A 13142-nucleotide genomic window follows, 5' to 3' on the forward strand; every position below is an offset into this window, starting at 1 on the left:
CGTAGGCAGTATTGGTCGAACCCTGATAACATATCTAGCGTCAGTTTATTCTCCACAATTTACTTTCTACACCTGTATATTTATGTTTATTGTTTAAGTGCTTGATTGGGTTTGCTATTACATAGAAAGACTCTAGGTCTGTGTAATACTGATTGTTGGATTAAGTTAAACCTAGGAAGAATTTTTAAATACCCAATTTACCCCCCTCCCCCTTCTTGGGATCACAACAAAGCTAGCAAATATCAACCTACCATCTACGCCTCATTAAGCTCCAACTAGCTGTATATAAATGATTAAGAAATATAAAACTCTTATGGAAGCCAAGAAGTCTCGGGTAGAAGAAGAAACATGCTAGCTTGAGTTAATTATTATGTGTTATGAATGGATAATTTGATATCCAAGGATGCTATTGTAATACCCCAACCCCAAAGGGTCTGAGATATTTACTTTTTACCATTAATTTACAGCGAAAGTAAATAAACTCAATTAATATTAAACCATAGCGCTAATTATCCATATTACAATCATTTATTTCAAAGGAAGAAAAATTACATAAGCCTAAATATCTAGCATCATTCTAATATCTATAATCAAGCTTCATTTTTTCTATTCTATTCCCACCAGCATGCTTGTTATGCCTGATTTCCGATATGTTCTTCAGAGTTATCTGAAATATAAAAATATGATTGGGGTGAGACGACACTTAGTAAGTAAATAAGATTATTATTAGTGTATGGTCAAAATGAGTTTTTAAAAATTTTGTAAAACAATATTTAATACTATAACTTCAAAATTGCTTCTAAAATAAATCTAAATCCAAAAATTTCTGCATAAAACTTTTACCATCAACTATAACAGTAAAATTTAATAGCCATATACTATGACCAATAAATTAAACTTTTAACTTTAAAACTATAAAAAAAATATTTAATTATATATATACATATACTTTTCCTTATACGTTTCCTTTAAATCGTCATTTAGGCACAAGAATGAACATTTTCATATAAACTTATACTTTTCTTTCAAATCATTAATAACTATGTACACGTAATTAGATATGTATAAACATATATTGTAAAAACCACCCTTACGCCTGTTTATTGTAAGTCATGTTTACCCCCACGTTTGGGTTGTGCGGTCCGAAAACTAGACTTAACTGGCTGGCCGAGCAAACTAAATCAACGTACGTAAACATTAAGTGAGATTTTCTTTATTAAGTCCTGGTCTAGAACCAGGTGTGCACACAGGAATAATCCACTAACATAAATAATCACTCTGTAAACAGTGTGGGTGCACTTTGATCCATTTAAACTATAAGTTGCGGTACCGAACGTCTGTAACTTTGAACATCCTTTGCCATAAGGGATTTTAAAACCATCTTATTATAATTTATTCAATTTAACAAAAGATTCAGGTTGTTACAGTCCAAGCTAAGTCGAGCATACGAGGTCCAAACCACATGGAGTTAATTTCGACCAATCAAACTTAGCCATTTAAAATTGTATCGTTTTTTCATTTTAACTATGCTTTAGTGATGATTTTCAGCTGAAAAAATGTGCTAGTTATAGTGACGACCTTATGCTTTTAGTGACGAAACTGTCACTAATGCTCTATTATTTGTAACAATTTCCAAAACCATCGCTAATAGTTAGTTGTGATCGCTGTTTTAGTCGCCACTTCGTATTCGTCACATTATGGTCACAATAAGTATTAGTGACGATTTGCTATTATTAGTGACTGTTTCAAGCTGTCACTAAAGGCCTTATGTTTTGTAGTGAATTCAATGTATTGAATGCTCATTCCTTTAATCAAAACGATCCCTGTTACAAAAATAATCATGATTTCCCTTCCCTCATCATGTAATAACTAATTGAACAGTTGCAAAGGAATTAAGATCAAAATTACAATTTTACTAATTTGGCCTCGATTCCTCCCAATCAAACAAGCTTGATAAAAGTAATTTATAGTATTTTATTGACAATTTGAGAACCATCACTAAAAGTTAACAATAGTGACGGTTTAGAAACCGCCACTAATAGTAGGTTTTTAGTGAAGATTTTTAGCCCAAAAATAGTGTTAGTTATAGTGACAGTATTATAGTTTTAGTAATAGTCCGTCTCCGTCACAAATAGTAAGTTGAAATGGCCATTATAGTCACCAATCTATAAGCGTCACTTTGTCATTTATAATTAATAGTGATAGTTTTCTATTATTAGTGAAGGTTTAAAAGTGTCACTAATAGTCTTCTTTTTTGTAGAGTTCTTTCATTGAAGGAAATCAAACTAATAATTTGAGAAAGGAAAGAAGATGAAATTATTTCGAATAAAATGTCATCAATAGGCAAACCATTGCACGCTAGAAAATCAACCTCGAATATTTTTCTACCATTGAAGCAAGCTTTTTTTAAATGAAATTTCGAGACCTTTTAAAAGGAACTTGAGTTTTGGTGTGAGCCCACTGGACCAATTAAAACGAAGAAAGGGGGGGGAAAAAGTACATGAACTAGCCCTTGCTTTCAGCCTTTCATATGATTAGGAATTTTGTAAGCCAGGGTCTTCTTCCTCAAGCATAAAGCTAGGGTTTCAAAACCTTACCCATGACAGCCTATAGCCGCCACAACTAGAACAAGTGCTGCTTCTCGCATCCCCCGCAGCTGCTACGTTTGTTTCAGCCAAGAAGAAACCTCCTAACCCTAGTTTTCAGCCCCTACACAGCAATATACACACAGCCTAACCCTTACACAGTAGTTGGCTACCCTAAACCATGTTCCTACCCCTACACGGAAAGTTGCAAGTATTCAAACCCCACGACAACTATCTGATGTAAACAACCCTACATTTCCCCCATACTCAAAAAGCCCAGAAAAAAAAAATAGGGGGAAGAAGCAAAAACCTCCCACCCACCTTTTTCTTCTATTATTATTATTATTATTATTATTATTATTATTATTATTGCTCTGTGTTTATTGTCCTTCCTTCTCCTTTTAGATAGGAGACTATTTAGTTTACCAAATCTTTTAATATTCCCTTTATTTTCATTTTTAATTAGCATGGTTTAATATATATATATATATATATATATATATATATATATATATATATATAACAGAATACGTTTTTTGTGATATTTAAATAAAGGAGACTACAATTATTTTTTGGTCATTTATATTTTGTATTTTTCACTTACTAGTCACTTCGCAAATGCTTAATGTGCCATTTATTCTTAATTACTACGAAAATAATTATTTGATTAAACTTTTGCGATTTATTCACTGATTCACTTTGTCAATTCCCACGAATCTTTTGTGAGTCAAATAATGGAATTAGAACTTTTATGTAGCAACAATCAATGGTGTTAAATATATACATACATACATACATATATATATATATATATATATATAGAGAGAGAGAGAGAGAGAGAGAGAGAGAGAGAGAGAGAGGGTCATAATGCCTACATATATATAGATGACAAAGTCATTATTTATTAATTATAGATAATGAGAAAGAAGCTATAGTCTACCTCTTGCTAATTTTGTACATCAAAGTAGAATAAGGAAAAGGTACATTTTTATTCTTGAAACATTCTCTCTTAATTGTGGAGAAGCTTTTGGAGCCAGCAAGTGGAGCGTTTCGGGTACCTCTTTAAATCATCATCATAATCTATGAACACTATTCCAAACCTTGCAGTATACCCATCACTCCATTCGTAATTGTCCGCAAATGACCATGTAAAGAAACCCTTGACATCAACTTCATCCCTATAAATTAATTAAATGCTATCCATTAGCACAAATTCTTAAGTAACATAGGATTCCATTTACCTTAAAACTTAAAAAATAATTAAAAAAAAATCACAATTACTTGCTTGGTAATTAAGAAAAATGAGGAAAAATAGTGTAAATCAATAATTAAAAAAAGTTATTTCATAGCTCATTAATTAACATTTGATTTTATTAATTTTAAATTATATTTGAAAAATATTGAGTTGGTGAAAATATATAAATAAGTAAATAAGTCTCTTACAAAATCCTTGATGGAATCATATACTCTCCTAATTATATTGAATCTCTTAATTTATACCTTCAAAAAAGCAATAATTAAAGATGTGATATATATATCCCGAAAAATAAATATCAAATTTAAATTTGAGATGGAGACTTACTCATCAATGGCAGCTTGAACATATTCAAGATGAGACTTGTAGTAGTCTATTCTCGTAGTGTCATTGAGGGATTCCTTGAGTGGTTTACTCTTATTATTTGACTCACTATACCCTGAAAATTAAAAATAATAGGAAAAATTATTTAAACTTCTTTAATTGGTGAAAAGTATAATCACTTTAGAATGACAAAATTCTCCTACCATTCTCAGTGACGTAAATTGTCGGATTGTCATATTTTTCCTTGGTGTACTTTAGAAGATCCTTAATTCCACTTGGATAGACATAGAGCCATGATAAGTCCGACTGCAAATCAAAATAATTCATTCATTGCGCACGCACAGAACGCACTCATATATTGTAAAAAAACATCTAAATTAGGTATGTAGCTCAAAATTATGTTTAAAGAAAAATATACACATTTATTTAATTTCATGGGCTCAAACTTTTCTAACATGCATAAAAAATATTCTTAAAAGCATTGTATTTCAATTTCTCTGGCTAGATGAATTATTGTAGTCTCGTGACAGTAAAAATTAGTGTATACATTGTTCGGTGTGCAGAATAAATATTCAAATTTTATGCAAATATATTTTGAACATACCGCTGTACCAATGGGTTCTCCATCTTTTTCCGCTGTAAAACAATAATAGACAAGAAGGGAGCGAAATTAAAAAAAAAAATAGATAAATTTAATTTAATTTGCACTAATACCACTAAAATTTTCCAAGTAAAATTTGTTTTTCTCACAAATCATTTTTTCCCCAAAAGGCATTTTAATTAATAAAATTAACTTCACTAAGCTAGGGTATTGTGTACTTGAACATACTCTCAAGGTCAACAAGGAAATCATTCATGTAGCTAACATTAACCCGATTAGAGTATGGATTATTTGCTGCATAACGAGCTGTGTAATAATTTACTCCAACAAAATCATAAGATTTTTTCAGCAACTTGGATTGCTTAGTAGTGAATTTGGGTAGCCGATCTTGGACAATATCTTTCATACTACGTGGATAATCTCCATAAGTTGTTGGATGGAGAAACCTATAAGTGCAAGGACATAAAATAATTAATTAGCATGCTTATCGTATACACCTTAAAATTATTGTGTGCATATAAAGATCAATATATGTCTGGAGAAATATATCTATACACTCACCATCCATACATGAAATCTATGGCTCTTTCAGCTGCTTCTATGTCAGATTGACTATCAGTGTAATTTACCATCCAAAACAGGTTTAGGGTCAAACCAATCTGACCCTTTTGAACTGCCTGTAAAATAATTTAGTATATGTTATACCATATATATATAAGCTTAAAAGCACACACATTATTGTGTCTTTGTATATATGTGTTTTTGTAGGGTGAGCATGGGGAGTTATTCACAATATATTTTAGGCACCATTTAGTTAGTTAAGGAACGAAAACGTGCATACAATTTAGTTCTAAAAAGTGAAAAAATAAATTGTCATAGGCATATTTTATATTCAATAACACATTTAGATAATTAAATTCACATTTAGTTTTTTCTAAAATATAAGAATAAAAAAATTGTCCAAATACATAATTTTAAAAAGTTCTTTTTCAAATTTTTTTTTCTTCTTCTTTAATTTCATGATGATTGGTAGACACATAGCGATTAATAGTAATAAGAGAAAAAGAGAAATACATATATATAAAAAGAGAAATTTTGGATTGTCCCAAAACCTATCAAATGTATGTAGAATAGTGTTATATATTTTCGTAATACAACCCTTAAAATTAATAATTTACAAAATACTAATTAAATGTGGTTTTTATATATTTCTTAGATCCCATATTTTCTTAAAACTCAAGGCAAACAAACCTTTAAATTCTCATTAAAAAATTTACAAAATACTAATTAAATGTGGCTTTTATATATTTCTTAGATCCCATATTTTCTTAAAACTCAGAGCAAACAGACCTTTAAATTCTCATTAATAGTACCTGATACTTCTTCCTATATAGTTGGACAACAGCTGCATGAGAAAGAAGGAGATTGTGCGCTACAATGTAAGGCTCTGTAGATGAGTTCCCAGCTGTGCAGTTTTCATTCACCCATGTGGAACACCGTCCCGGTGCATGATAACCATAGTCATATCCATAAACACTAAAAGTCCATGGCTCGTTCAAGGTAATCCAATGCTTCACTCGGTCCCCAAAATTATCAAAGCAAACTTTTGCAAAATCTTTAAAATCCTTCCTGCATATATGTGTGTGCGCGTATAGGATACAAAATTAATATATTTTCATATTTTTGTGGTGGACCCTAGGTCCAATATAAGCAACCAACAAGCCAATAAATGCGCAAGTCATATAATCATAATTAGTTGAGAATAAACACACAGGAAAGTGATCGTAATTAGTTGAACATCATTAATTAGAGCGCTTAACTAAGAGACATTTTCAATATACATTACATAAACAAAAACTTACACAATCCTTCGGCTTAGAAAGCCATTGTATTCATCTTCTAAACCTTGAGGAGCATCCCAGTGAAAAAGGGTGACATAGGGTGTCATACCTACATGCATATATATATATACATACACACACACACACATAAATATATACACTAAATTATATAAAAAGGAAAGAGAGTAATTGTAGATTAAATATGAGAGAGAGAGAGAGAGAGAGAGAGAGAGAGAGAGAGAGAGATGACCTTGACTAATAACCTCATTGATGAGATCATTGTAAAATTTGATTCCTTGAGGGTTTACTCCCCCATTTTTTAGGCTTCCACCTTGATAATATAGAAATTAAAAAAGTAATATTTAGCTACGAGAGAGAGAGAGAGAGAGAGAGATAAAATAGTAGTAGGTTTAATATTGCAATTAGTGGGCATCAATCTCAATTAGCTAATACCAGGCAGTACTCTAGACCAAGAGATGGAGAACCGAAAAGCATCCATTCCTAGTTCCTTCATCAAAGCTACATCATCCTGTGATTGCAGTAAGTTATTTTTCTCCCCTTTATTATTGAGCTCAATCAAAACAAATTGAGCATGTGGAGATAGAAATATATAATAGCATAAGGTAGAGAGAGAGAGAGAGAGAGAGAGAGAGAGAGAGAGAGAGAGAGAGAGAGAGAGAAAGAGAGAGAGAGAAATAAGTAGGAAGAAGGATCATTGATGTATTCAATTATTTATACCTTATAACGATGATAAAAATCAATGGCCATGCTTCCATTGCTTCCATCAGATATCCTCTCTACAATGACATCAATCAATCAAAAGACAAATTCATAGAGATTTAAACTCACAAAAAGCACAACATTAATGCACATACAATATTACTTTTTGTGTAAAACAATCTCTCCTTTTTTTAAAGTCAGCAAAAATGAATTATAGTAAGAAAGAGAGAAGAATAAAGTACACACACAAAAAGAAAGATAAAAATTAATTAAGGAATATGTGTAAATGGTGTAACTGATATATAATTGAAAAAAAAAAATCAAAATTTGCATGCATGAATGCATAGGACTCAATAGCTTATCAATTATGCTTTTTCAAATTACTTGTTCACATGTAAAGTCCAGATTCTTGTAGCAAAAGGGGGGACAATTTTCATCCTCTATATTTCTGTAGTGTTTTATTTTACTTTGTTCTTGATTAATTAATTAGCTATAAAATTAGAGAGAGAGAGAGAGAGAGAGAGAGAGAGAGAGAGAGAGAGAGAGAGAGAGAGAGAGAGATCAACCAGGAGATCCCTCACTGAAAATGTCCCAAACACTTGGCCCTCGACCATCTTCGTGTGCTGCTCCTTCCACCTAATCATCATCGAAAAAGAAAATAATAACATATCAATAGCGAAATTCTATCAATCCCATGCAAATATATAAGATCTAATATAATATATAGCAATGCACATATATAAAATATAGTATAATATATAGAAATCTTTAAATATATGCATACCCACATGATATAAATTAATATCTCAATTGTAAAATATTAAATAAATTAATTAAGCTTTTATGGTAATGATCATGTTCCAAGTGATCATATCTCTTGAATATTCCTTACGCTAATTTAACAAACTTTTTTTTATTTTATTTTTTTCATTTTAGAAGTTTGAAGAATTGATATACCTGATAAGCAGCTGTAGCAGAACCAAAAATGAAGTCAGGTGGAAAATTACTCCTAACTAGGGCATCATTAGAGGAGGGTTCCCTATGAAAGCCAGGGGAAGAGGATCGATTATCCCAAAACTCTTGGTGCCGAAGCCCAGATGCCGGCGAAGAGAGCTCCGGGAAGCGATCACAGTTCAAGGATGCAGCATTGGCATATTGTGCAAGAAATAGTAACAGGACTATAGAGGAGACGCAAAGAGAACCACCTTGAACTGCCATAGCCATATACCTGAGCAATTAGCTTTGGTGGTGTGTGCTTCAACCCTTGCTCAAGCTCTCCTTTATATAGAGCTAGCTAGGGTTGATTAATTATTGAATCCAACACACTTTATCCTTCCATGACTTTCTCTGCCACAAATTTGGAATTTTTCTGAGCTTTGATTAATCTTCCCGAGTCCGAAAGCTCTTTCGCAAATGACCCATTAGACATCCTTTACCGTTGAAATTTTCTGTTCGCATTTTGCCATCAAAGCCAGTTTCACGAATTTTCTGAGCTTTGATTAATCTTCCCCGAAAGGTCTTTCGCAAATGACCCATTAAACATCCTTTACCGTTGAAATTTTCTGTTCGCATTTTGGCAGCAAAGCCAGTTTCACGAATTTTCTGAGCTTTGATTAATCTAACCCGAGTCCGAAAGCTCTTTCGCAAATGACCCATTAAACATCCTTTACCGCTGAAATTTTCTGTTCGCATTTTGGCACCAAAGCCAGTTTCGAGTTTATTTATGTTCTTTCCTGGGAAGGTAGGGGCATGAGAAAATTCTCTCATGCGCGTCTGTGTCCGGACGCGTCGAAGTCAAAATGCGAGATCTAAGTCTGCGTTCAAAGCTTCCAGGCCGTACCATCTCTAACATAAAAATCGATTAGCAGATGTATCCCTCTCCTTATATTTGGTGTATATGAAAAATGGAAGCACTTGTCAATGGGTGTTCATCTTATCCCAAGCAGGTTAGACATTGCATAATGATTACAAGCATCAAAAGAACTTGATATTTCATTTGGTTGAATGATTCCATGTGTTTCACCACAAAATTCCAATTTCTTAATTTGAGAAAGGCAAATATTACTTTTCATTCGGATCTTTATTAGCCTTTTATTAGTTTTATTAACAAAAAAAAAAGAGTTAGCCTTTTCTTCATTAATGCTAGCAATCCATGCATTCATGATTTAACTTCCCTTTTTTCAATTTAATTATTATGCACACCTAGTACAATATAATACTAATGCTTAATTAGAGGTCTCATACAACTGGTTGTATGAGATGCTTAGTTTCTCTCATCTCTTTTTTTTTTTTTTTTTTAATCTGTTTCAAAAAAAAAAAAAAAAAGAGATAAAAGAGAAACTAAACATCCCATACAATCAGTTGTGGAACTCTTTCGTCCAATCAAACGTGAGCATTTTTTGTTGGCTAGCAATTGATAACATAATTCTAACAATAGATAATCTACCAAAAAGAGGATGGAGGATGGCTTCGATGTGTGTCTTGTGTAAGAAGGAAAGCCAAAGAGTTGATCACATTTTTCTTTACTGCCACTTCAGTAAGAAAATTTGGGCTCTCATTTGTCAGGGGATGTGTAATCACATGGTCATGTCAAATTCTTTGAAATCAATGTTCTTAACATGGAATTGATCGAAGCGTAAAAGATTTTTTAGAATGATGAAAATAGATGTTCGGGCAATCATCTGTTGGGAAATCTGGAAGAAGACAAACAAAAGAATCTTCAGGGAAAATTACTCCACAATCGTAAATATGTATGATAATTGTTTATCAAACCTGTACCTTTGGATTATGTCTAATTCCTTTTTATTTTATTTGAATCCGGAAGAGTTTTCCTATATTTGCTCTGATTTGGGAGGGTGATTTCGCTCATTTCTCCTCACTTTGTCATTTTATTTCACTTGGAAGGATTTAAGTTGCTTTCCCCTTTAATAAAGTTACCCTTTCTTCAAAAAACTAAAGGAGGTGAAAGAAAAACAAGATGGGTAATGGACAAAAACCTAATTTTAAATATACAATATTATTTATTTATTTTTACATTTACAACATTAGAGCCAAATCACTTTATGTCCCTTCAATACAAAATATCTAAGATTCTAATCCCATTCCTAAATTCTCATTTTTCAATTTTAAATTTAGCTTAAATTTTTTACTATTATTATGCACTTAAGTTTTAAAGAAGAAAGATTGTCCAAACAGGACATATCCTCCAATTAAATTAGAGATGGCAGACTTGTCGCCAAATGTCACATAGGCTCCATTCTTGGGAACAATTGAAGTGAATTTGCCCTTGTCGCCAGTTATGTGCCGTGAGCACCCACTATCTAAGTACCACCGGTCCTTGGACGAAGATGATCTTAGGCATACCTACAAAATAAGTTAAGTGACTGATGCTGGTCCTCAAATGTTGTTGGGTCCACGGGGGTTAGTAGCAGGATCTCCCTTAACTACCCATACCTTCCTAATTCTAGTATGCTTATTTCTAAATGGACAATCAAATTGTATGTGACCAATCTGTTTACATTTAAAACATTTCAATCTACACTTAGGTTCTTTAGGAGGAATATGAGATTTTGACTCACGTGTAAAATGTCCTAAGTAAAGATTAGATCGTCTAACGGGCACCAAGTAATTTTTCAAAATTTTATTTGCCCTTGATGAATTTAAAAATGCTTTTGGAGCTATCCTCCAATTTCCTCTCAAACTCAATAATAGTAGTGTCATTTTCTTTTAAAATAGAGGCATGAGAAGTTTTTGTCATATTAAATAATTTTGACCAATTTTCACGTTTCTTTTTCAAAACATTATTTTCTTTGGTCATTTTGCTTAGCAATTTTAAAATACGAATATATTCAAATTGTAATTCTCTAAATGTAGGCATGCTGTCAGAATTACGATCATCGGATGAATAATAAGAAGATGATGAACAAGAAGACAATACCTCATCCTCGTGTGCCATCAAGCACAAATTAGCGACCTCCGTGTCACTATGATTCGAATCAGAGTCACTGCTGCTGAATTGGTCCCATGAAGTCCCAGCTTTCATGGCTTTCTTCTTTTTCTTAGCCTCCTTTTTCAGCAGTGGGCAGTCAGATTTGATGTGCCCTACCATGTTGCAGTTGTAGCACATAGGAGCATTCGATTTTTCCTTTCTTTTGCTGAACTCACCTTTCTCATTAGTGGAGTCTCTATATTTTCTAAATGACTTCATGTTCTTCCTGAAAAATCTGCTAAACTTTTTGGTTAGCATAGTCATTTCATCATCAGTGTTAAATTCACTATACTCACTAGATGTGTTATTAGATGCTCTTAGTGCAGTCACTTTCTTAGCCCTGTTATGCTCATTTAGTCTTTCATTTATGGAAAATTCATAAGTGATCAAGGAACCTATCAGTTCATCTAAGCTCATGGCCTTAAGGACTCTACCCTCAGTAATGGCCATAGCCTTGGCTTCCCAAACAGGAGGTAAGCCTCTAAGGATCTTCCTGATCATCTCATATGTGGGATAGGTCTTTCCTAATGCATGCAATGAGTTTATGATGTGTGTGAATCTAGTGTACATGCTCTGAATGGACTCACCTACATTCATCTTAAAGGCCTCATACTCACTGGTCAACATATCTATCCTACTGTCTTTCACATCTCTAATACCCTCACATGTGACCTCTAACTTATCCCATATTTTCTTTGCAGTAGAACATGCCATGATCCTGTTAAATTCATTTACATCAAAACTATAGTATAAAATATTCATGGCTGCGGCATTAAGACTAACAACTTTCATATCATCATCATCATATTCATCCTCAGTTTTAGGAACCCTAGCTGCACCCTCAGTTTTCATAGAAACATAGTTTCCCTTAGAGACAATCCTCCACACCTTCCAATAAGTATTCTGAAGGTAGATGCGCATCTTCTATTTCCAAAAGGTGTAGTTAACACCACTACAAACAGGAGGTCGTGTGGAAGATGGTCCCTCAAGGAAAGGGATCACGGAGCTATGAGTCATATGTGATCTTTTTGCAAAATAACAACTAGTCTATGCTACGTGGCTCTGATACCAATTGTTAGCTTTACCATGATCCCAAGAGGGGGGGGTGAATTGGTATTTTTAAAATATATCCCAAGGTATTCCTCCTAACAGCAGTATGTTCACAAGCCTAAGGTCAATCTAGTGCAAGTAATATAAATATATCAAAAATTAAGTAAAGTAGTTTAATTAATTACACAAGCACCAGAAAGCGGTAAAGAGAGGGTGACACGCATATATGTTATCGAGGTTCGGCCAACTACCTACGTCCCCGCCTTGGCTAACCAGCACAAGGATTATCACAATAACTTGTTCACTTAAACGGGTGAGCGACACCTATACAAACCAGGTCAAATTAACACAGGGATGACCTCAACCTTTACACCAATCCTTACCGGGCTGAATTACTACCCTCTCAGGCCACGCCTGGAATCTCTCAGATATACAATCAAAAGGTACAATATAGGGGTGCTTTCACGTAAAGAAAATTTGTACCACAAATGCGCACAATCACAAACACCACAGATGATTTAAAATGTAAGCTCAGTATGGTCTAGATAGTTTAACTCTCAAAGGTCTTTTCTATGAGTGTAGTACGTACGTGAGAGTGTCAACAAGCAATCTTTGTATTTCAATATGTTCTCAATCAAGGTGCTCAAACAAAGATATCATGCAAGATTCAAATATCCCAAATAGCAGAATATGTCAATCACGTGAATAGTGTATATGCTTGGTTTGCAAGATATACATAATCTTTGTATTTCAGCAAATGATATAGACTTGAATGGAT

At 33.2% G+C, this 13142-nt stretch overlaps 1 protein-coding gene across 1 annotated transcript; it reads right to left on the reverse strand.

Annotated features, from left to right (window-relative positions):
* Window positions 1–3435: 3435 nt before the first annotated feature.
* LOC131159245 (beta-glucosidase 24-like) lies at window positions 3436–8580 on the reverse strand. The gene is made up of 13 exons (XM_058113991.1): window positions 8284–8580; window positions 7893–7962; window positions 7345–7403; window positions 7060–7135; window positions 6857–6937; window positions 6628–6715; window positions 6139–6394; window positions 5327–5442; window positions 4994–5211; window positions 4769–4800; window positions 4368–4470; window positions 4168–4279; window positions 3436–3763 (listed from the first exon to the last, which is right to left on the reverse strand). Exons 1-13 carry the CDS (start codon window positions 8548–8550, stop codon window positions 3595–3597), a joined length of 1647 nt encoding a protein of 548 aa, XP_057969974.1. The 5' UTR covers window positions 8551–8580; the 3' UTR covers window positions 3436–3594.
* Between the last annotated feature and the right edge of the window lie 4562 nt (window positions 8581–13142).

Source organism: Malania oleifera, chromosome 7 (assembly GCF_029873635.1).
Source record: "Malania oleifera isolate guangnan ecotype guangnan chromosome 7, ASM2987363v1, whole genome shotgun sequence".
Classification (NCBI taxonomy): Eukaryota; Viridiplantae; Streptophyta; class Magnoliopsida; order Santalales; family Ximeniaceae; genus Malania; species Malania oleifera.

Excerpts from the sequence above, each read along its gene's own strand:
- LOC131159245 (XM_058113991.1), bottom strand. The coding sequence starts at position 8,550 with ATGGCTATGGCAGTTCAAGGTGGTTCTCTTTGCGTCTCCTCTATAGTC. Across the intron at positions 6,395-6,627 it reads TTTCTAAGCCGAAGGATTGT|GAAGGATTTTAAAGATTTTG; the intron begins GTAAGTTTTTGT and ends ACATATATGCAG. Across the intron at positions 4,280-4,367 it reads AATTTACGTCACTGAGAATG|GGTATAGTGAGTCAAATAAT; the intron begins GTAGGAGAATTT and ends TTTAATTTTCAG.